This window comes from Acanthaster planci, linkage group LG02 (genome assembly GCF_054643075.1).
Source record: "Acanthaster planci isolate LZ-2023a linkage group LG02, COTS_SCS, whole genome shotgun sequence".
In the NCBI taxonomy this organism is placed as follows: Eukaryota; Metazoa; Echinodermata; class Asteroidea; order Valvatida; family Acanthasteridae; genus Acanthaster; species Acanthaster planci.
The window spans coordinates 15,902,628-15,927,244 of record NC_141778.1 but is presented as its reverse complement, the minus strand read 5'-3'; the positions used below and the strand labels follow the sequence as shown (position 1 = coordinate 15,927,244).

Here is a 24,617-nt window from a genome sequence, read left to right as displayed (position 1 = left end):
ATTTGTTCCGTGTTGTGCTTACTTTAATGAACAGCACATGCTGTCCAATATCATTTTACAAACCATAAGATTGACCTTTAAATGCATTACAAATAGTAGGTTTACCTGTGCGCTTGCAATGAACTGCACAAGATTTAAGAAAACTCATTTGTACAAACTTTGCTTTGTAGGGGAAAAAAAAGACACCATTGATTTTTTACAGATTTATTTGGAGAATGGCCGTAGATACAATTTGTGTGTTCCTGTACATATGTAAATGACACAGGATCTTTCAGCAGTACTTCAATGTATGTGTGGCTTCAATTTGGCCAATGTCCAGCAGAAATAACCCCAACAGTGGCCTCTTTGGAGTACCAATCTTGGCTGAATTCACTGCACCTTGCCCCTGACCAATGAAGTTGCCAGAGTATTGCCTGCGACTGACCTTGCATTGCTTCCACTTCCATGGGGAATTACCACTCACTAAAAATAATGATTTGTTGAAATTGGTGAATGATTCGTAAATTTACAACTGGATTCCGATGCTTGATATACATATTACAGGGGCACTTCCAAGGTTTAGGATTGACGACAACGGGAAAAGGGGGCTATTCTCTTACCACAGGAATTAGTACTGAAAAAAAAAAAAATCCAGAAGATTCATTCACTGAGACATGCACAAGTTAAATTGGACTTGGAGAATTTGCCAAGTTGAGAGTATCCTAGTCAAATTTTAATCGTCTTTTCATGCATGTTTTGAATGAGACCTGTTTTGTGCAACCTGATATGAAGTTGAAACACCACCACATTTTAAAACGGACCTGTAGAGAGGCAACTGAGATAAGAGTTACACAACATGGATCAAGCAATCTTTAAATAACTTTAATTACAATCCAGATAATTCAGTGTATTTAAGAAAAATTTGCATTGTTCTGGCTTTCTCGTCATCAAGTGATTTTGAGTTAGGTCTAAGATGCACTCGTTGAAGGGGAGACAAACTGCCAACCTTGCCCCGTCATCAAACCATACACTTGTGACAGTCTCTGAAACTAGACACCAACCGTACCAAAACGTCCTTGTAAATTGATCAAAAAATCTCCATGTGATGTCACAAGACGCTTCTCAACGCTAGTGTTATACTTTCTTCAAATCACCAGGATATGGCCAGGAATAAACGCGTGCAGTTAAAGAAGCTGCCAGCTAGAGGCTACATCTATTTCCCATAGATGCATGTGTTATTCCTAGCCGTAGCCAGACAATTCAAACAGCCTTAATGCTACAACTATTCTGGTCTTGTTCCCAACCTCCCATCACTCCTAGTTTCCAATAACCTAATATCTCCATCTCTTTGAAGGGTCTTTCTGGAATTATTAAGTATTGCTGTCGGAATACTCGTTTACATTCCACTGTATGCTGGCCCCCCACCAGCTTCTGGTACAACCCAGTTTATATTCTGACTTGGGTCTTTGATGTCGCACGTCTTGCAGTGGACACAGTTGGCCGCGTTTATCTGTAGCCTCATGTGTTCCCCGTCCTCTGTGGGGACGTACTCATACACGCCTGGATGGAAATCGTGAAAAACGGTAAGACAAGAAAAAAAAGTGGTTTGATTAAGCTATGCATGGCAGGGTTACTTTACATGGGACATCTATTGTTTTTGGGTACAGTATCGATCCAATCTCTTTGGGGGGAAGTAGTGTTGGCTATGAGAAGCAATTACCTGAAGATGACCAAAGCACAACATTTCAAATATGAGACTTTTCTTATCATTGGCTCTTCTTAGAGCCAACACCTCTTCCCAGAAAAGATTGTACACAATATTTCTCTGTGAAAGAGACTGTTGTAATATGGCTAAAGTAACAAATCATGATCTAACCTGCCGGGCAGAATCTCCCCTCAGGCCCATCATATGTCCCCAAGTTGCGGTCCACTGGGACGGAGTCGTTCATGAGAGTGAGGTGGGCCGGCTGGTCACTCTCATGGTTGGTCCCGCTCAATGCCACCGAGCTCAGTAGGTCAAAGGTGACCTCATTATCTGGCTTAGGGTACTCAATGGGGGTACACTCTGAGGCTGGCTTTAGGGCTTCGGAGTCCTTTCCTGGAGAAGTAGGGGGTGGAAAAATGGGGGCATTGGGAAGCAAGTGTAAGGGAGCATCTTGAAAGTTGCAAAGTTCCTTAATCCCACCTGAACACTACTTTAGGAAAGCTAGAAAGCCTTAATCTTCTGACTTTTGAGCTGCTCCCTGACTCTTGATTTTTTTTTTCCACAAGTGCCAATTTGACCTTTTGAGGTAATTCCCCCTTCTATTTCATCCTGTGTGTGTTCCGTACAGGATGTCAATTCAAAGTGGCTGAAAAGCTTTTTAACCACTTCGGGCCGGGGCATTTTTCAACGTTGAGGATGCTGGGCCGGCATGACTATCATTTTTTCCGTTTTCAAAATCCTTCAACAATTCATCATTCCATTTAACAGTTGTTTATAGCCACACGGAGTAATCTTCAGGCACTACTCTAAATTGACAGGTGACCTTCATTGACGCCCGAATATTTCAGCCAGGCCTGCAGCCTTGTAAACAGAGCCCAGATTGTGCGGTGTTATACAGCTGTCTTTTGTTCACGAACCTGGCTCAGTGCACTGCTGACCTCTTTTCAATAGGGGCCAGATTAGCATGCAGCGGTGCTGTGTGGCTCATCACTGCGGTGGTGGAGAGCTTTTGTCCCCGGTGGTAATCCGCTTGCTCTAAATACCCCCAAACCCTGGTATACGGTTTCAAAATAACGCTGGATTATCACCACTTTTGAGAGTGAAAAATGCCGGTCATGCCCAGCAGCCTGGTCTTTTGTTCGGAGTACGGTCTTTTGTTACAGGGCCCTGTTTCCTTTGTCCGAGTTCGGAGACCCCGGCCACACATATAAACCATACGGCTCCGATTTCGGAGTCCCCGGCTGGTAGTGGTTAACCACTCGGCGCCGGGGTTCCTAGTACTGGAGATGTTGGCCGTATATTCATGGCAGGGGTGCCCAAAATCAGAACTAAGGAACTGAGCCTCGTAACAAAAGACCGAGCTGCTGGGACTTGCCAATCAAGGTTCATATAATGTCAGCACAGAGTGCTGGCCATTAGCGGAGGTAATCAGTCATTATTTGGAAACAGTACATTGTTTGCCACTGCCAGCACGAGCGGATTATCAGCGGGGACAAAAGCCTTCTAGTACTCCAGTGATGAGTGATACAATACTGCTGCACTCTCACGGAATCTGGCTGCATTGGAAAAGACAACACCGCCATCCAGGGACACACCAGGCCAATTTCCGGAACAAAGGAAATTATGCATCATCACACAATGGGTGCTCTTTATTGGGCAGCAGGCATGACTGCAATAATCAGGTGTAAATGAAGATTGCCTGCCAGACTAGCCACCAGACAGTCATTTGTGTGGGTGCACACGTCCCGTAAATGAAGATACAAATCTTTGAAAAATTTGGAAAACGGAAAATCCCCTACCAGCGCATCCTGCATGCGCAAACTCCAGCCGGCAAGCAGTGGTTAAAATTACTTCTCAGCATTTCAGACCTGTAGTCAAGTCCTTTTTTTCAAATCAAAAATTTGCCTGAATATAAGGATCATAGGAAATGAAGCCTCTACATAAGTACATATATCTGGATACAAAGCTTGACATGGGAGGTATGTATAAAATGTACATGTGCTTAAAAGGAAGTAGAACCTAATCTGAGCCATTTTCCAAATGTATTACAGCTTTTTGTCAAAAGCCCAAACACCCAGACAACAAGGTCTTTTTTATGCCAAATTCGTACAACACCTTTATTTCAGAACACTTTGCAAGTAGCGAAAAGGGCTTCACTATAACTTGGTAGAATTTAACTGAACAAGATGAAAAGAGCCCTTACTAAGTTCAATGCCTCCAAGAAAGACTCCATCTAATAAAAACCACAAACTGACTCTTTATCTTCTCACCGTGGTGTTTTAGTGTCCAAGGTTCTTTGCTCCTCCCTAGGAGGTAGAAGATGCCCGTGTAGATCATGGTTCCAAATATTCCTAGAGGACTGTTGAAGGATGGTCGGATGTTGCGCACCGCGTAAAGCTCCTTCCATAGCCAGCTTTCCTTCAACCTGGGTTCGTACTCTTCCACATATAAACCTAGACATGTGTAAAAACAACTCAGTTATGTAGATGGGATTTGTTTATAGTTTTGTTTGCCATTCACCGGGGGGTTTCATTTTGGTATCTATGAATCTAAAACCTTCTGAATGTTTTCTTTCTTTTGGTGTTCACAGAGAAAGAAATAACTGGGTAACACAGAAGACATTGCACTTGGCAAATACTAAAGTGCCGGTTGCTAAGGATAGGACGTTTACACGTTTAAATGAAAATTTTACAGATTTTCCAAATTCCAAAGATATGTAATACAAAACTGCTGCAAACTGCTTACTGACTACAATGACCTAAAATACATATCTCAAAATATGGAGGTCCTGAGGTTTCGATCTTAGCAGAATCTTTCTCAAAGGTAAAAAAAAAAAAGATTTTCCAAATGTTTAACAGAATCGCCTCTTTTAGTTTTTGAGGTTTGATGTTTGATTGGCGCAATCTTGCATTCCTCTTTTATTGTAAACAATGCCTGTTATATACTTTTTTTCCCCTTTTGGCATCCATGTATTTTTGAAAAAGAAAGTGGTTTCTAAAACAACAAACACTGCTTGTTCTAAATGCCCCAACATCAATCTACATGTTTACATAGGTTGGACCCTGTGTACTGTTGAACTATATAATTATGCGCATATGAAAACACTGAGGTAGGCGGCGGCAGCTTCTGTAAAGTGTTGGCTTAACGTTTTATAAACAGTATGGGCAAATTTTTGTCAACGATTTTCAAATCAAACGTAAATACCCGCCCTTACTGGTTGCACATTTGAGAGTACATGCACATGTAGATGATGGACAGAAACGATGAGGGAGACGGATGGGTTTCAGAAACGTTGCATACTTAAAATAATGTTGCCTGAGGGCTTGTGAAGAAGTCTTGCAAGGTTACTCGCGTGGGACTCAAACCCAATTAAGACATTCTAGTGCCCATTTTCCAAAAACGAGCCTTCAAGGGATCGGCTAGTTAGTATCATAAATGCAGTGGGCACTGCAGAGCAAAATTACATATTTAAAAAAATGAATCAAAAGAGTTCTGACATTACAACATTTGCGATAAAGCAACAGTGGCCTGGCTCTATTTTTCAACCCAGAATAACCTGTCCCAGACCTATTGGTGGAATTTTTTTGGAAGGATTAGATAGTTTGACGGAGCTTACCCTGTGTTTCAGAGGTAGTGTTCTCCTGAGTGATCTTATCAAACAAGGTTTCGGCGGCCACTATTGCACTCTTGACGGCGTTGTGGGTGCCCTTGACCTTGGCCACGTTCATGAAGCCGGGACTGCATCCGATCAGCATGCCTCCAGGGAAGGCTAGCTTGGGAACAGACTACATTAAGACAAAAGAAAGAAAATAAACAGGACTATTTTAGACAGCAAGCTATTTAACCATCTGTCTGTTGTCTTCTGGTGACAGACGGCATAACTGTTTGAAACATTGAGTTATCGCACTGGTTGACACCTGTAACCCAACTCATCTCTCCACAAAGAGATTATTGCATCATGTAGTTACAAACCTGGGCTGATTGCTGTGTACACCGTGCAAACTTTGAATCACATGTATTTGTGCAATTTTGGTACTAGTGTGTGCGTACCACGGGGACTATAAAAATGCAAGTGCATTCCACTTGACATCATTCTGTGGATAAAAAAGCCCTCTCTTGGTTCCTCTCAAACCTCCTGTCAATGTCGCAGGGGTTTCCTTCCTTTTATTGCCCATCATGAAAAAAAGCAAGTAGCGAGTTGTTGAATCTAAGTTGAACTTAGATTCACAACCCATACCCTCCTTTGGGACAGAATTCTATGACTCCCATCCTAAACAAATCTTATCTGAATAAATGCCCGACTCATATGTGAGTTCAGGAATTTTACATAATATTGGACTAGAATGTTCCATTACTGCAAACCATGGAATACAACTTTTGTTTTCTGGGTGCAACTATGATGTGCATACACGCCATGTGTGTTGGGACAAATAACTCAGTGACACCTGTTTCAAGGTGTACTTCGCATTGGGGAGATGCTAATTTTTAATAATTGGCTTAACCCTTACACCAATGTATATTCATAACACTGTGCGCTCAGTGTTTGTCCTGATGGATAACTGATGGATAACCCACCACTCTGATCATGGGGGGATTTACTGACCAGAAATTTTCTCTACCTACCTGGTAACCGCCTTCGTTAAGTGCCCTTGCACCGTACGCGATTCTCTTGCCTCCTTCGAAGGTCGGTCTGATGGCCGGATGCTGCTTGAACTTCTGGAACTCCTTAAAGGGGCTGATGTAGGGGTTGCTGTAATCCAGGCCCAGGACAAAACCGACGGACACTAGTGGTGCACCCTCGCCCAGGTGATAGCAAAAGGACCCACCATATAAATCTTTGCTCTGCGAGTTTGATACGCAAACAAATTGGCAAAAGGAGTTGTACTTTCCTGTGGCTTTATAAACTCAGTACCTATCAAAATTCTCCTCCTTGCTTTACGCCAAATGCTCCTTTCGGAAAAGACCCAGTTTTGCCAGTATTTTCCTATATATTCCCTCAGGAAGAAGCTGGTATCCACATGGGAACACCGAAAGGTTTTCAGGAAGTTGCTTATGGGCAAAGCATGACATTTCCAATTAGAATTTGATAATGCTTAATGGAAGAACTCGAAACTTACTGGTACGCAAATCTGTAATTTCAAGTCTAGTGATGTGAAATTTTACAAAACTTCAATTTTGTGAATATTGCGTCACAGTGTTCACATTCACAATGTGTTAATATGATTAAAGAAAAGGTCCTTCCCAACTCTGTGAATCAATGGTGAATCAGACCTTTTCTCAATCACACATCCTGACAAATGACAAATGGCAGAACTTGAAAGATGGAGCCAAATGTGTAGATTTCAGAGTTTGTCTAGGTGTGACTTTCAACAGCAGCGTTAAACATTATGTCTTTTGCCCTGTACAGCCAGAAACTCACCAGTGGCCATCCGACGGTGTGTTCAACTAATCCTGGGCGATGTTTGCTTGGATCCACCTCCCACAACTGCACAATTCAAACAAAACCATCCAATTTACAACACTAGGCCAATGAATATAAGTAAAGCTCACTAACAGGGCTACATATCTGAATAATCTGTGCTTACAAGTGACTAATGAAGTTAACGCATTGTGCCCTGCTAAGCAATTTGTTTAAAAACCTACAGGACTGTCCAAAATGTAACTATGAAATAAATCTGAAATTTTGTACTTTGTATCCACAAATTTTGAAAACGTTTTCAACTTGTGAAATGCCACATTGTAAACTTAATACAGGTATCAGGTCGGTAATGAGAAAAGAAGTTGATTTCAGCACTGCTGAGTCACACAGTTTCATTGATTGGAAGGAAAGCAAGAGAGGTTTTCAGGTTCAGTTTGCAGGTGGACATTGTACTCTGGACAGAAAATGTTCAGTATCCCTCAAAGGTCATTTAGGGATAGCTCAACCCTGAGGCAATGTTTCTGCTCACCTCTTTCAAGCCGATGCCGTATGTCTGGGGCTCACAGTCTTTCCTTAGGTCAAACTTCTTGAACAGTTGCTTAGCGAGGTGGCCATGGCAACCCTCGGCAAAGATGGTGCACTTGGCGTGCAGCTCCATGCCTCTCTCGAATGTCGCCTGAAGTCAAACAAAAACCAAATTCACTCATATATGATTTGTCATATACGTGTACAAAGCATACATGCTGTACAGGACATAACCTCTCGCATCAAACTAGCGAGATCATCAGCACCACAAGTACAGATCTCTCTCATAGGAGGCGATCTGTGTAGGAAAATTAGAGCATGCATGCTGACCTAAATATCTTTGAAATACAGAGCAGCCGATGCAAAAAATGGACATCCAAAATGCATGTGGTAATCTGTAGGAAGAGAGGTCACTTGATGGAGACCTACTGTATCTAGTATCCTGTAGTGGAAGGCGATATTAGGTCTTGGCTGCGAATTGTTACCCTGCAGGGTAACATTGGAAAAATATTGAGCTGAGGCCTTTTAACTCATCAGGAAGCTGATATCCTGAGGTCCTTACCTTTGGTGAGCCATCCTTAGCGATTCCAACATCTGATGTGGCAATGCCTTTGACACTGCCATCTTCATGGTACAGAATCTGCCAATATCCACATCATCAAACAAAATCAACATTCGGACACTGTTGCTTTCTTAAAGTTCTGTCAGAATTTAGAAGTCTCATTCAAACAACAGCGATCAGACTGGTTTTCAGCTTCATACATAGTGAACGCTTTCTCCTGCTGTATCATCTCCACCATTCTGTATTTGTAGGTTACTCAAAATTTTCAAAATAGACATTTTATAAGTTAACAAATTTACTACCTGTTATTAAATCATTTGTCACACAGATGCATTCAACGTTGAATGGTGCTGAAAATATACGAGGCTTTTTGTTTTTACCACTTCAAGGCCGAAGCTGGCTCTGACAGTAGTGATAGCAATACTCACCTCGCTGGCTGGATAGCCAGGGTAGACTTCAACCCCTAACTCCTCTGCGTGCTCACCTAACCAACGTACCACGTTACCCAACCGCACGATGTAGTTACCGTGGTTGTACATTGGTAGACCTACAACAGGAACAAAGGGGAAAACTTTACAGATCAGAAGTACACAGCATGCTGACGATTTTTATAAGATGAAACTAAATACACTCTTTAGTCTAAGATAATTTGCATAAAATGCATATTCACAAATTGCTCATTTGAATGTCCCTGTGTATATCATGATTCATAGTGATGAAATGCAAACATTGCGTTTTTTATATTCAATACGGGCGTTTCACAGTAGTGTGCCTCCCAGAGTTTGCAACGCATTGGCCAATCACAATGCACAAAATCTGTCGACCCAATGCGCGTTTGAAAATGGTTGATAAATTTTGCGAGTTGTGATTGGCCAACGCTTTACAAACTCTTGGAGGTGCTCTACTGTGAATCACCCGTATTCCAATATTCCATATTTTAATTATTTCTTCTCACTGAAATTTCTGATTGGCTTGGGATATTATCCTTTGTACGTTAAAATGCAGCAGCAATATTTTATTTTAAAAAAGAAGTCACAGCAATATTTAAAAGTAAAAAAAAATGGAACCTGCTAAACATGTATGCACGCTTCAGATGCTATATTTAACCTTTCAAGGGGACCATGAACCACATGTTACAGTCAATGAGCATATGCCATGGCTACACCCACTCCCATTACAGAATAGATTCTTCCTGCACATCTAAGAATCATCAACAATGCATTCTTTCAAATTCAGTCAAAATTATGTGTATTCAAACAGCAGACAGCACAATGAAAGGGCCACAGACTGCTACTGTATATATATATATATACATGTTACTTATAACTTCACCTACATGTACCTTTAAAAATTGGAATGGGAATACGTCTCTTCTCCGTCAGGAAAGCAAACTTGTCCTCCGTAACGGGGGTGTGGAAGGGTAGGCCTTTTTCTTTCCAGTCAGGTATAAGTTCGTCAAAGGCCTTGGGCTCCACGCATGCACCGGACAGTGTATGGCCACCTGCAAAACAACACAAGACAATGGATTTGGGGTTGTGCATGGGAAAAAAAATGATGAAAGCAATATTTCAAATTGAAATCTGAGGACTGTTAGGAATGCATTCTATTGGTGGTCGTCTCTCAATCTGTCTACAGTAGAAAACAATCAGGAATCTTTTGGAGCTCTTTTTTTCCTGACTGCTGTGCTTGAAATTTATGAGGAGTGAAAAACTAAACTCCTAAGGTAACAAATTGCAAGAATATTGGTCTACAGCTCAAGCTGAGGCGTGTGTGAAAATCTCTTGAAGACAAAACCAGAATCAGAGTTGGTACAGCACTTGTAGATTACCATTGCCGGAGACAGGGCTTTTTCTACAATTGCACCACCCTTATGGAACTCACTCCCGGATCATCTAAGACAAGAACATGACATCAAGCAATTTCAGCATCATCTCAAAACATTCTTCTTCTCACAAGCTTTTTCACTATGAATGCACAATTGAGTTTTTCATTTTTCCACCTAGACCGGCGCCTCTGAATGCTTTGCAGATATAGTGCGCCTTATAAATGCTTTATTATTATTATTATTATTTTCCATAGGCCTATTGGACTTCAGAGACTGTTTCCACCAATAGCTTGTGCTCCGGCTGGTGACTTTGAACACTGTAGAGAGCACTAGTTTCACCCTGTGACTCACCGATCTCAGAGGCTTTTTCCACCACACACACCCTGAGGTCCGTTCCTTTCTCTTGGCTCAGCTGTTTGAGCTTGATGGCAGCTGCCATGCCAGCAGGCCCACCTCCCACGATCACGACATCCGCCTCGTCGGCGTAGCGCTCCATCTCCACATCTGAAGCACAAAATAACAACGCCAAGGTGCATTCTGGAATTAGCCATAGCATTAAAATACTATTGATATCAGAGATAGGGTCAAGGTTTTCAGGAAAGATTCTGGTTTCATTAAATGCAACTCCACCCAAGGGTACCATTATCAATCTTCTTACATGGGGGGAGAGACTGGTTTAAGTAAATAAACAGTGGCTGGGCTTTAACCCCTTCTCATCGGGAAGCGGTAAGAGACGCCGTAAAAAATGGGATCCCTCAGCCCGCTTTTCAGATATTATTCTCGGCCCACGCTCGAGCGAACATGGTGAAAGAAGGCATACCCTGGCTCTTGTATATATGGTGATTGGCCTTTGTGTGTAGCCCAGAAATGAAAAGGCTGAATTTGCATCATAATCACCAGCTTCACAATAGTCCCTACTTTGAGAAAAGGCAACGGGAATGTGGAAGCGTGAGTAGAGCCGCATGCCACTGAGCAATGAGCCTTTTCACTGATCGAAGTGTGTAGAGCATGCAGGGCCATGAACCGAGAATTTGCGGTGTGGCAGGTGGCCTTCGTGGCCAAATGAGGCTGGAATTCTTGGAATCGGCTTTCAGAAAAAAGTCCCGGTGTCAAGGGGTTAATTAAACTTCTACAAAACCCTCAGAAACCTCATGGTAAATTTTGAGGGTCTTGGAGGATAAGGTTAATGTACAAACTTTGCCTTTTCCATTATTTCATTTAATACAGATCTCTGTTGAATAAGTGATTCCTTTTTTATTTCATTGGAAACACTGAATAAATTAATTTAACTCAATGAAAATAAAACTACATGCATTTTTTTAATGTACAAATTTAAAACTTTGATGAAATTTTCCTTAAACTCATTACTTTATTGCCACAGAGTGAAACACTGTTTTAAAGAGAAAAAAAAATCCTCTTTAAAGTAATGCCAATACAGATATACAGTATGAATGCCAATATATTACTTGAAGGAATTTATACCAACAATATGAAGCACAAATTGACTTTTTTGATTCTGTAGATTTGTACATGTGTCTCTTTTATGCCCATGAAAAAAGACATCATTTGTTGCTGACATAAAAATGTAAGTCAACAAGTTGGATTTTGTCTTGATTTAGCAACTTATGGAGACTCTGCTTCTCTTATACAGTCTCTTCTTAGGGCCTTTGTCACAAACCTTTCCATCTTTCATCCTTTTCCCTGGGGATGACTGTGTAATGCGTTGTGATTTTAGGTGTTGACGTTGTTGAATACAAGGTCTTGGACGTTCTCACTAATCGACAAACTGTGACATAAGTACAAAACAAAAGGTTTCAATAAGGAGCATAGCCAATTTGATGTTGGAGGTTCATATATCACATGTCTTGGAGAATAATCTAAATATATATTCCATAGCCAAAAATAACAGACACTACGTATGTCATTTCTAAGACAGGGTTAAATTTGTCAAGTGTGAAATCTGTGCAAAGCACCTGTAATCCTTAAACCAATCATTTAAATACAAAAAACTTGAATGCAAAGTTCTGTTAGTTTCAAGAAGACTGCACTGACATGAAAAGACAAGAAAGAGGGCAATGTGGTAAATTTTCAAATTTTGGCAATTAAAATACAACAAAATAAGACAAGTCACCCTCCACCACTCAAAATGCAAACACTAACAAAACATCGGCCTACTAAAGATTTCACTTTGATTCCAAAAATTTAGAGGACCTTACGCTTTCAGCATATATATATATATATATATGCAGGCCCTATTTCTCAAAGGCAAAAGTGCCACTAATTATTCCCATCAGTGACATTATCAGACATCAGAAAGCAAAAATATGTCCTACAGGGTCAAATGTAGCATGGAAAAATTGAAGGATTTGTTTAACACTTGAAATTGTTCTGGCCAATCTTGTAGGGTTTGTGCGCAGGGTGTCAAATGATGTCCAGGTATGGAACTCTTTCTGTTATCAGTTTGGTGGACAGGGGTGTGAGTGGCCACGTAAAATTAAAGCTGAAAACAGCAAGCAAAAAACTGAAAAATGAAATGTAAAAGGTTCCCATACTTTTGTATAGATCAGGTGTACAAAAAGCTGAAATTCAGGGTCAACATCTAAACAAAAAAAGCTGAAATCAGCTAAAAAGCTGAATTCTCACACCCCTGGTGGATTGTGTAACAAAAATAAAGTGAGACCAAATCACAACATAACATTTGTGGATCAGTTAGGCCTTATACAGTAGACATGGTAGAGGCGCACATCACAACTTGTAAGTATGTAAGTTAAAAATAAAATTAAAATTATCAAAAATTAAACATCATCATCCTGATAACCAAACTCTGTCACCCAGGCCACTCTACGGAAATACTAATACTTTCGAGGGTATTCGTTAAAAATGTACCCTGCTATGGTTATTTTGGCCTTGTTTGGTCTGAGATACTTGGGTTATGATTATGCAAATGCATACATGACATAACACATGATAACTGGCAAGGTTACAACACACAAGATGATGAAACTTGCAGATTGCAATTGAACATGTCGAAAGTATTACACTTTCAAAATTCTCAACTAAATGACATTTAGATATCAATCAGTCAGAAGGGAGTTGGTATCGTGGCTTTGCCAGTTAAATTAAACTTTAAACAACATTTTCTTACCGGTGCGACAGAAATGAGACGAGGACATCGCCATCTTGCGAGTTTTGTAATGTTTATTGGCGAAGTTCTACCGCAGAGGGCGCGTTGATGTTGTTGGCGAAGCGCCCTCTGTCATGTCGTCTGCAGTACAGCTGTGAAAGTAAAACGATGGACTTAACCGCAAGTGTGATTTTCATCTATATTTCGAGTTTTATGTTTTAAAAAAATTGACACTAGAGAATTATGGCGTTTTCTGGACTTAAGGGGAACAGAACAAGTCCATTTCGTAAAGAAAAAGAGCGGATTTCCAGAAAGTTTCGGATGAATCTTGAAGCGATTATTGCAAAGGTAGGCATAGTAGCGAAGAAAGCAGTGATGCGTGTGTTTCCGACAGTCAGACATTGGAATTTTATAAGCCAGACATGCCAGAAATTAAGAATGTAGCCTTGTACCTAGTAGTTTGCACTTTTTAACAGGCCTTTTTTTTCAAATCTTAGGCCGACTTTGATGGTTGTAAAAAATGTTGGAATGCAAAAACATATTAATTAACCACTGACCGTACCTGCTGACTCGTCCCTTGTGGTGCAATATGATCCACTCTTTAAAGTTCATTCACATGCAAATTTTTTACAAAGAGATGCCCATGAAGCCCAGCACAACCTGGGTAGTAGTCGTCTATTGGAAGCTGGAAAAAAATATCTGATGCGGAGACATTGGTAAGATGGGAGGGTATGACAGGTTAAACCTGTGCGTGAGTCTATCCTTCATAATTCCAATTATATTGCAGGTAAGTACATATATGTAGTTGGGGAATTATATTACACAATTTCGGATAGACTCACCCTGCAGATTTCAAAGCTTTCAGTGTCAACGCCAACACTGCCTGTCCAAACTCGCTGGAAGAAGACCTTCTATGGTACATGTAGAATCTGGTAAAAGTTGTAGCCGAAGACCAATCAGCTGTTTTGAGGACATTAGCAACAGAGACACCTGCATTAGCTGCTGCTGATGTAGAGGCAACCCTGGTAGAATGTGCCTTGAAGATAGAAGTATCTATCTCTGCAATTGACATAATATCTCTAAGCCATCTCAAAATTTTGGATGAAACCACAGGATGATGAGGTTTAGAATGAGACAATAAAAGTTGAGACCAACTAGATCGTCCGCAACCCCTGTAGTGGTGTGTCCTGTCCAGGTTCTCTTCCAGGGCCCGAACTACACAAAGATTTCTGTTGCCAGAAAAACGAGGCAACTCGATCTCATGGAAAGGCTTTACAACAGACACTCGTTTAGATGGTTTCGTTAGCCAAAAAATATATCTTCCATCAGAGCATTTAGACATATGACCAATGTCTAGAGCTGTAAGCGAAGAACATCTACCAGCCGAAACTAGGGTAACCAACATTGATAACTTCAAGCTCAGCTGTTTGATAGACAGGCGACGGTTATCAGGCAATTTTTTAATAAAGATCAGCACAACAGAAACATCCCATGTAACATTGTACCTAGGTCGGGGAGGCCTTAAGTTAAGAACACCCTTGAAAAAACACTTAGCAAGTTGATGCTGGCCAATGGCGAGGCCACCTACAAATTAGTGGGCAGAAGAGAGAGATGAACGATACACATTTAGGGTTCAATACAGCAAACCATCATCATAGAGCTGCCCAAAAAGGCCCAAAAATCTGCTACAGATGACTGAACTGGATCAATTTGCCTTGAAAAACACCAGCAAGCCTATATCTTTCAACTGGAGTGTACTGGTTATTAGACTGCTGTCTCCATGATGCAACAATTGTGTTTGACACTTCCTGTGAAACACCATCTGCTTCTGGAGGCCTGGAGACCGTGGAGGGAGCTGTAGAATGAACACGACTTCCTATAGAATCATTAGACATGGCAAAAAAATCTCACGAAACTCTCCAAAAAGTAAAATCTTAACCAAACTAGCAAGAGAGACGGAGCACAAAAAGGCGAACCGATCAGATTGCACACAAAAAACAAAAGACGACTACTACCAGGTTGTGCTGGGCTTCGTGGGCATCTCTTTGTAAAGAATTTGCATATGAATGAACTTCAACGAGTGGATCAGATTGCGTCACAAGGGACGAATCTGCACGGTGAGTCTATCCAAAATTGTGCAATATAAGTATAATCAGGACCAGGTCACAGTCCAGCATCTGCAGCCTCTTCACAAATGACCAAAAAGTGTCAAATCACCCAAGTGTTAAAGACCTTCATTGAATGTGCTTAATCGGTTGATCTCGTGGGATAGGTTTTCAGTCCAATCCTCATTAGCCAAGCACATTTTGTTTTAAGGTTCAGCAGTACCGTGGATCATTTAGAAATGGGAAAGCCAAGATGGATACTTCCTACTTGATTGGCCATACATGCACATGTACATGTAACACAACATACTCTTTGGGGCATAGCAGAGTGTTAAAGTTAGACCAATTGTGTCCAACAAACAGACCGACTTTATAATCCCTACATTTATCGCTTTATCATGTTTACACTATTGTACATGTATGTATTTGGTGGATATGTGGCACCAGGCTGTTAGTGGAATGTGTCTTGCTGGTGATGATAGTTGTATTGGTCGATGGACCAGCCTTCACCATGGTACCTTCAATCAATTCCACAGCCACCAGCTGATAACTGTTTCTTTCTGATCAAAGGCTCTACGTGACTTTTGTTTTTGAACAACCAGAAGTACAAATCCCCATGCACGTATCATGCTCAACAATGCTGTTCGAGTGATTTTGCTCAGTAGCTGCAAAGCAGTCTGGGAAGATGGAAGGCCTAATGTGTGTTTGTTTGGCCGCACCTGGAACTATTCGTTCTGCTAATTTTTCGCCTACTGTGACTTCTTGCAGTATGATCGTCCATTCGCTGACAGTGATGTCTTGGACCTCAATGACATGAAAGTAGTGGAAGACAGAGGTGAGTTACTTTAAACAGTCCCATAATGACAGTTAGGCCTATAATATCACAATTGTGAGGGTGACTGTGTGGGCAGACTAAACAAGCCTTGTACATGTACAGTATGTGGCCACTTCTTGCACATGATTGACCCAGCACAGATATGGCTTAAAGTTGATGTCTGGATTAAAAAAGGCATTATATACAGCATGTTCAGTTATTTTCTGCTCTTTTACAGGTTTCCTTGGGAGTGTGAAAACAATGAAGATCGGCACGACCAGATTGGCTGCTGACAAAGCCTTGTCACATACTCATTCAGGTATGCACATAATTGACTTTCATCTGGAAATTACTCTGGTGTCAGAGTAAGGACTTACGTCTTGTGGAAACCGTCCCGGATGATTTCAGAGCAGTTACACTTCTAATTGATGTCCACTTGGGGTGGGCCATTATAGGAGAAGACATTTCATTTTGTAAATAGGTATTGAATAGCATTTCTCAAAGTGGAATCAGTTGACATGCCCATTCCTGGACTCAAAGGTGTGATTGTCGCATCTTCCCAAAACTGGGCAGGAAATTCCTATATGGAATACCTGTGTTGTGAAACTACTTATTCTGTCTGGCATTATAGGCAGTCATTGGAATTCCACCAAGGATAGCACAGACTCTGCATTTGGCAGCACCCGATACAGCGAGAGTGAAGACACATCTGGAACGGAGACTATCGCCAGCTACAGTATTCAGGTAGGAAAGCCTAACCACAAACTCAACTGTGCCTGTAACCTTAGTCCTGTTCCACCTTGGCAGGATTATTGCTCATTTGATGCAAACCAGATGCTCAGTTGCTGGCTCTAAAACCCTTCTTCAGTACTCATGAATTTTTATTTTTTTTTTTACTTCTGTTTAGGGTACAAAGGTTGCAGATGGGCAGGATGAAGTGAATGCTGACTTGAGCCTTGAGGGTGAGTCTATCTTGAGGATATTTGCCTTGCCTAAGGTTTAAAAATTGGCTGATGGTTATAAAAAGTTGTTTCATGCAGGGTTCTAGCTTGGATAAAATTAAAACATAAGGGTATCTGCCAATGTACCGGATGTGGGGGGGAGGCCTAGGGTGACTGGATATTATTTGACATCCGAGGGTGCTGTTTAACATTTATTACGTTAAATATAACAGTTTTTAGCTTCAATTACCCCATTCAGTCACTGTAAAAAGCAAACCTAAGATTGACTTCTACCCTTTTCTTTGCCTTTTTGGGGGAGGGGGCTTTGCTGTTAAGGAAGGGGCAAAATGTCTAATAAACAATGGGATATCTGATCCACGTTTCATTATTGCATAATTATATTTTACACGCACATGTACTTGTTCTTGTTTGAGAAACTCCATGGTACGAGATTGTTTTGATATGCATCAAATGTTAATACAGCTCAGTTTTCATTTTATTTTGAAAAATTTCAATATGAATAGTTTCTTGGGGTTTTAATCTACTGTAATAATTATCGTAAGTGTACATGTGCAGTACAAAACAGTCATGCCAACTTAAAAATTAACATTATAATTTACCTATCATTGTTTTTTCTTTGTTGCTGGGTTCCGAAAACTTCTGTCAAAAGAATATAAATTATCACCATTCCAAACTTACTCTCGTCATCACAAGGTTAGATGTTTGTTCTAAAATAGTAAAAAAGTTTGGTCTTAAAATAAAGAATATATACTACCAAAAATTAATTAAAATGATTAACGATACCGAAAATACATGTAGGCCTTTCAAGGAAAATGCTCTGCTCCACATTCATGCAAAGAGGCCCAGCAAAGAGGCCCAGCAAAGAGGCCCTAGTTGAAAGGTTCGGACAACTACTGCGCTGCCAGCTATGCCATCACTGCAGCTGTGCATGTGGAATCTGGAGTTGTAGTCTGGCTCCTGACCCATCTGCTCTTGCTATTACTTTGTCAGCGGTTTGGCGGGAGCCAGTATTGTGCATGCTGAGTGTGACTTCTCCACAGAACAGTGAAAACTTGTGCACGTGTACGACGTGTGTGTACATGTACGTACGTGTACATGTAGCTATGTCACATTGTGGAAGTTTCGTTCGATTTTGTTCATTTTACCAATATTCTGGTAACTTTTCGTCTATGTTTTTGAAGACATTTTTCCAATCTCGGATTGCAATGTTTCTTAACCACTTCGTGCCGGGGCATTTTGCAATGTTGAGGATGCTGGGCCGGCATGACTATCATTTTTTCCGTTTTCAAAATCCTTCAACATTCATCATTCCATTTAACAGTCGTTTATAGCCACACAGAGTAATCTTCAGGCACTACTCTAAGTTGACAGGTGACCTTCATTGACGCCCGAATATTTCAGCCAGGCCTGCAGCCTTGTAAACAGAGCCCAGATAGTGCGGTGTTATACAACTGTCTTTTGTTCACGAACCTGGCTCAGTGCACTGCTGACCTCTTTTCAATAGGGGCCAGATTAGTATGCAGCGGTGCTGTGTGGCTCATCGCTGTGGTGGTGGAGAGCTTTTGTCCCCGGTGGTAATCCGCTTGGTCTAAATACCCCAAACCCTGGTATACGGTTTCAAAATAACGCTGGATTATCACCACTTTTGAGAGTGAAAAATGCCGGTCATGCCCAGCAGCCTGGTCTTTTGTTCGGAGTACGGTCTTTTGTTACAGGGCCCTGTTTCCTTTGTCCGAGTTCGGAGACCCCGGCCACACATATAAACCATACGGCTCCGATTTCGGAGTCCCCGGCTGGTAGTGGTTAAACTTACTTTAGCAACTCTTTCCCTGTAAAATAGAAGCGTATCAAACTTGACAGCATGTCAGGGCTTTTGCTCAGCGTATCGACCCGATACCTGGCTAGAACACTGGTTACATGAGTGAAGTAGCTTTTATTCTTTTACAACTATGAGTTTTGACAAGTTTCTTTAAATAAAAATGAAGAGTTTGCTTTCGTTGTTGTAACTGCGTGCTAGTTGACGTAATGTGCGAGTGCTTTTCTCCTTTCTGCTACAGACATGTGGATGAGATACAGCTCTCTTTCAGAAGATTCTGGCAATGAGGACGTAGATTCTGACCACAGTGGCCCCATCTGCACTCCATCCAAAGCATCACTTCTCTCTCTGTCCCTTCATCAAAGAAATCCAGAGGCTGTCACTGACTCAGCTCCACAAGCTGCCTGTCTGAGTGCACAGGGGAACCTGTCCGGTAGATTTGAAACCGAGGACAGAGAAGAGCTCGAAGATTCAGTCAAAAGAGGACGGCTGAACCAAGTGATTTCAGTCGATGATAGGGAGGAAGAAGAAGAGTCTGAGGGAGAAGAGGATGACCCGTACGAATTCAGAGATGAACTGCCCACCATCCTGGAGGAGAAGAACAGGTTCCTGACCAGGATGCAGTCTATTCTAGTCGACAGCTTCATCGACGGCGACGACATTGATGAGATGAACTCACAGAGCGATGATGAGGTCAGCACAGGAACTGTTGAAAGCAGTGGAACAACAAGCAGTTCCATCTCTGTCTGGGCCACACTGCCCTCCAAGACCCCACCAAAACGACTCTCCAGACCTCCCAGAGATTTTAAGAGCAATGATCTGAGGTTGGACAATGTGAGGTACGAGATCCCAGCACCAGACATTCAAAAGAGGGATCAAGCCGTAAGACTGCAGTGTCGAGGTGTGCTGTCCAGCACTGACTCAGACTTCACAGACTGCAGCACCATCCTCGCTGGAAATCTGCACAGTGAGCAGGATGGCCTCCTTCCATCGCATCTGCTCCGAGGAACTAACCAAAAGACAAACTATTGCCACAGCAGGACGACCCGTCCTCCTTTTCAGGCCATTTGCAACAGTACTATGCTGAGTGAAATGAACCACTCGGAGGATGCAGTAAGTGTCAGAAAGGCCACTCGTCGGCCAAGGGAACTAGAGCTACCACTGGATGGTCAAGGGGAGATGTGCTTGGGTGAAGTGCCGTTGAATGATGCCTTGAACCCGGAACTTAACACACTGCACGATCAAGTGAACAGAACTTCTGAAGCAGACAGGAGTGGTCACAATGTAACCCCTGCAGGGCTACATTTACCCCAAAACCATAAGGAAGTGAAAGGCAAAAGTGAGAAGGCCTCAGATGATAATTTTGGTCAGATGAATTTTTCTACACCGGCGGTGAGAAATTGCAGCAAGGGGAATAATGATATGAACTCTGTTGCTCAAGAGACATCTGGTATTACACCACGCTCAGTATTAAGGAAAGGCACTCTGAGGTCAGACTTTGACAGTGTGCGCTCGCCCCGCTTTGACACAGAAGAAATCATGGAGATATTCCGGTCACCAAAGCCATTAATTATTCCCAGCGTGGACGTACAGGATCTGGATCTGACACCCCGTCGGAAGATCAGGCGAGAAGTTGCTGCAACGCCTACCCGATCACTCAGGAAGGCCCTGCAGGACCTACAGAGCCCCAAGGCCAAAGTCAGAACCAGTGGCAATCATGCACCCAGTAGCCAAACTGCCAAAGAGATCAAACCACGGGGCCAGGGTGCTGCTGATGAAACTGCTCTGGGATACCTTGATTCTACCGCTGTGGCAGTAGAAGAGAGTGACTGTGACTCGGTGCTTGAGAGAGGTGTTTGTTTGGACAGCCCTACTAGCCAGTCTCGTGGGAAGGCAGATAATGCTGAAATTGACATTGATGAGAGTTTTGAAGGTGTCAGTGTCCTTTCCCCTGAAGTCCACACTCCCAGGAGAAGCAGTGCCCGTTTGAAGGAAGCTAGGAGTCTATTTGCGTCACGTCAAGACAATAGCGTATCTGAAATTCCAAAGACACTTGGCCAGAGGGTTGAAACTTCTACATGTACAAAAGCAACCAGTGTTGTCAGTAAATTGTGCGTACCAGAGACACTAGAATCCAGTCACAGGCGGTGCAGTTCCAGATCCGACCACAATAACATCATTTCATCAGCTCCTGGAGCCAGGGAGTCAAGAGGTTATTCTCACCAGACAGAATCAGAGGAGCCCACAAGGAAGCAGTCAACTAGTAACAGGCCGCAACGTTCAGTGAAGACCAAGGCGTCTTCAAGAAGTCCCAAAGACAGAATTGGCAGTGGTTCAGATTCTCACGTCCTGCCAGCCTCAAGGCACTCGGCACTAAAGAACAAAGAGGTTGCAGTCGAGCAAACACTACAACATTCCAAACCTTCTAAATATACACTGCTTGAAGACAACTCAAGAGACTCACTGAATGAAACACCAAAAACCCCTGTTCCATCAAAGACACCCTCCAGGCCCGACAGAGTCAAGAAATGCCCTCTGACCCCGCCAACCCACATTTCACCCTCCACTCTTTCTTCACCTTTAAACCGTGTGTCCATATCAACACCTTCCAAATTTTGTGGCCAACGAGAAGAGCTCAGGGACTCTTCAGGCAGAAGGTTAAGTGCACAGAAAAAAGACAGAGTCACGTCAGTGGCGGCGACAAAGCTGGGACTTTCAGAGAAAAATCTGAGACCAAAAAGCAAGAAAAGTGACAAGCTGAAATTAGATGTCACACACATGACAATCCGTCTCTCTGACGACAGTTCTGAAGAGGACATGGAAGTAGATCCATATTCACTGACAGCTGATGATTCATCTCCAGGCCCCAGGCTTTACCACCAAAGACCAAAGCTTCAGCCTTCCAAGAAGTCTTCTACCAAACACTCCTCTAGAGGGGACCGGTATCATGACCAGGTTGCCCCCAGCAAAGGCTCTGGAAAGCTCAGGTATGGCCGCACCAAAGAGGATCACCTGTCCACACTTCAGTATCAGAACAGCAATGAGGACCTTGCAGCTGGTGGCAATAAATCCCACTCAAAGAATATCAGGGATTCAGATCCTGGAGTGAGATCCCTACACAACAGAGCAGGCCAGTTGATTGAGTTACCAAGACACTCTTCCGTACAGAGAGACTCCGAGAGTCTAGTCAGTTTGAGAGGTTCTGGCACTGCTGTGAGGACTGTTCACGGTCCTAGCATGAACAAACATGCTTGTACCTCAATCCAAAGATCTCCTCCACATAGTCCCCCTCCATCACCGATTTTCCTGTCTGAAGATACTGCCAGGCTGTCTAGAAATAGTCAGTTGGAGAAGTCATCCACTTCACAATCAAGAACTGAAATGAGGAGAGAACACTCACAACACTTCTCTGATGAGGAGTGCAACTCCTCTGGGGATTCGGCCAAGTTCCTTTCCTCAAAACCAGACCAAATTAAGATTAAATCAGGAACAGAACCCAGTGGGCAGCTGACTTCATGCATGAGTCCAAAACATAGAAAGCTTTCAAAGACAGAATGGGGAGTTAGCCCCAAACTCAAGACCACAATCAGATGCGGGCAGATCATCACCACACCTACGAAAGGTTTTGGGACTGCATCGCCCAAGTTTCACAAAACCTGTTCTCCATCTCACAGAGGACGTGTGGAGAAAATTCAGAAGATGGACAGGCGGTCGGGCAGTGGCTCTGCCAAGAAATCCAGCAATTCACTTCAGAGAGGGCAGCAAGTTCTTAAAACTGCTGCCAGGAAATTGATTGCATCCCCGTCAAGTCACCGTTGCGATGTGAGAACCATGGAAACCAGCAGACCAGTTGTATCAAGTCCATTAAGGGCAAATGGGTGTAATGTCAGTTCATCTTATGTGTGTGAGGGACCAGGACATTGTACCAAACCTTTCTGCTTTAACTGTGCACTGAGTGAAATCTCTTGATCTAAGTTCTTCATCCATGCATTTAGATTTTGCCTGAATAAGTTTTATTACAGCATTTAATGGAAATACAACTCCATGCTTAGCAGAGTTAAAAGGGGGAAATAAATTTTTCTGTCTGACCCCAAGATATTATTTTTGAACAATGTACCTGAACATGGAGTGACACTTTTATGGCCTACTTCTAATGTACTTAATACTGAATATTTCACTCGGTTTTAAATTCTGTTTTTGTCAGAGACGGTTTTACACCAAAGCCTCCTATTAAGCTTTCATCGAAGCTTCAAATTGACCCATGACCTGATGATATCACACTTTGTTTACATGCGTTTTTTTCTGTGGAGCCAGTGGGGGCCCATGGCCCACTGAGCACCACAGGAATGCACACTTGTAAACAACATGTGGTGTCATTGATACAGAGGTCTGTTGGCATGTGCACTAACAACTTTGATGCTGTACACGCTCTGTACTCCATTTGTGACCTTATTCTCTAAAATGCCAGATAATGCCAAAATTTAAATTGAAGCTGATGGCCTGCATACATGTATACATGATGCTCTCGTTATTTTTCCAACTGATCATGTATGTATTTGAAGAAGTAATGTTCTTGATTTTCATGTACAGTATGAATGGATTTCAGATTTTGGTGACGTAATTGTTTAACCTTTTTAGTGTCGATCGTTTCTGTTTGTCGTTGCCAACATTTTGCTGTTTTAAAAGTCACAAGTGCCTAAAGTTTGAAAAGAACTCTGTCGGATTGCAGGAACATCTTGTTAATGTGTCTGTACAGTAATTGTTTCATATTCATTTTGTTTAAAGTTTTTCTACCCTTTTATTCTACAACTTTACCAGTACTGTATAAATTTTTAAATGTATTTGAGCTTATTACATGTATTAAAGTGACTAAAGGTGATATACTTTCTGCTTGTTCAAGTTCTTCAGCTAGGCATGCAGAGGATACATTTTGTGGGACACACCGTGACGATTAAGTTTAGAGGGCACTTTACAACTGCAACTGACTTTCAGTTGAATGTTATTTTCCAACCGGGGTTTCATCCATTATGTATACAGGTATTCACACTACAGTAGGACATGTTAAACTACACGTACATGTACTACAAGGGCCATGGGTGACAACCAAATTGGCCTCCTTGGCCAAGTACCGATCGTGCCAGTAATTCCAACAGCAAGGTCAGTGCGTGAGATGCGGTCCATGTACAGTGTATAACATTTCACTTTTTGGGGGGTCACACACTGTTTGCAGGTGTGTTCATAAGCATTGAGAAGCACTCATGATCAGTTAATCAAAGGAATGCATGGTCCCTGCCTGGATGTCAGGCACCCATTGAACTGACCAGGAGCCGGCGTGTCTCCTGTACCAGTGAGGGTGTGAGTAGCTCTCCCTGGGGTGCTTCCAGTGTGTGCCCCTCTGGAATCCTTTACAATTTACATGTATTTGAGGGCGATATTTTTGTTTCATTTGTTATGCTGTGTACTTGTTAACGAGTTTAAAGTCAAAATTCTTTATGAGGTATTTCTCATTTGCATTTTCACCTCCACTTGAGCCCCTCCCCTTTTGTAAATGCTGGTCTGTCACTGAGTGACGGATACGTGGTCATGGGGTGGATATAATCACTTTTAAAAAAATGAAGCTATTCAGAGAAGGAAAAGAGATTTTACTCTCTCTTTACAGTAATTTGTTGCAGGTGTAAATGAGTAGTTCATGTATGACTTTTACTTCTTTTTGAAGCATTTTTTTTTTTACAAAAAGAATACTTTTCCACAGTCACTACTGCTAACTACTTACCATGTATC

The 24,617-nt window shown here is 42.1% G+C and overlaps 2 protein-coding genes and 1 pseudogene across 3 annotated transcripts; 1 reads left to right on the top strand and 2 right to left on the bottom strand.

Moving 5' to 3' along the window:
- Nucleotide 1: 1 nt before the first annotated feature.
- etfdh (electron transfer flavoprotein dehydrogenase) lies at nucleotides 2–13,242 on the bottom strand. Its single transcript, XM_022223785.2, has 13 exons — nucleotides 13,161–13,242; nucleotides 11,694–11,801; nucleotides 10,367–10,519; nucleotides 9,533–9,691; nucleotides 8,619–8,737; nucleotides 8,191–8,268; nucleotides 7,633–7,779; nucleotides 7,104–7,169; nucleotides 6,308–6,526; nucleotides 5,301–5,469; nucleotides 3,955–4,137; nucleotides 1,856–2,077; nucleotides 2–1,539 (listed from the first exon to the last, which is right to left on the bottom strand). Exons 1-13 carry the CDS (start codon nucleotides 13,192–13,194, stop codon nucleotides 1,376–1,378), a joined length of 1,821 nt encoding a protein of 606 aa, XP_022079477.1. The 5' UTR covers nucleotides 13,195–13,242; the 3' UTR covers nucleotides 2–1,375.
- Nucleotides 13,243–13,267: 25 nt separating this feature from the next.
- Nucleotides 13,268–24,476, top strand: LOC110973174 (uncharacterized). 2 transcript variants are annotated; one of them, XM_022223783.2, is made up of 6 exons: nucleotides 13,268–13,487; nucleotides 16,013–16,079; nucleotides 16,297–16,377; nucleotides 16,690–16,802; nucleotides 16,966–17,020; nucleotides 19,078–24,476. In XM_022223783.2, the coding sequence occupies exons 1-6, from the start codon at nucleotides 13,383–13,385 to the stop codon at nucleotides 22,803–22,805; spliced, it is 4,149 nt and encodes a 1,382-aa protein (XP_022079475.2). In that variant the 5' UTR covers nucleotides 13,268–13,382; the 3' UTR covers nucleotides 22,806–24,476. The 2 variants fall into 2 exon arrangements, with proteins under 2 accessions (XP_022079475.2, XP_022079476.2); XM_022223784.2 differs by lacking the exon at nucleotides 13,268–13,487 and adding an exon at nucleotides 13,834–13,926.
- LOC147799945 (uncharacterized) lies at nucleotides 13,933–15,034 on the bottom strand (annotated as a pseudogene).
- Nucleotides 24,477–24,617: the final 141 nt, after the last annotated feature.

Excerpts from the sequence above, each read along its gene's own strand:
- etfdh (XM_022223785.2), bottom strand. The coding sequence starts at position 13,194 with ATGGCGATGTCCTCGTCTCATTTCTGTCGCACCG. Across the intron at positions 10,520-11,693 it reads AAAGGATGAAAGATGGAAAG|ATGTGGAGATGGAGCGCTAC; the intron begins GTTTGTGACAAA and ends TTTGTGCTTCAG. Across the intron at positions 7,170-7,632 it reads ACGGCATCGGCTTGAAAGAG|TTGTGGGAGGTGGATCCAAG; the intron begins GTGAGCAGAAAC and ends TGAATTGTGCAG.
- LOC110973174 (XM_022223783.2), top strand. The coding sequence starts at position 13,383 with ATGGCGTTTTCTGGACTTAAGGGGAACAGAACAAGTCCATTTCGTAAA. Across the intron at positions 16,080-16,296 it reads GAAAGTAGTGGAAGACAGAG|GTTTCCTTGGGAGTGTGAAA; the intron begins GTGAGTTACTTT and ends GCTCTTTTACAG. Across the intron at positions 16,803-16,965 it reads TCGCCAGCTACAGTATTCAG|GGTACAAAGGTTGCAGATGG; the intron begins GTAGGAAAGCCT and ends ACTTCTGTTTAG.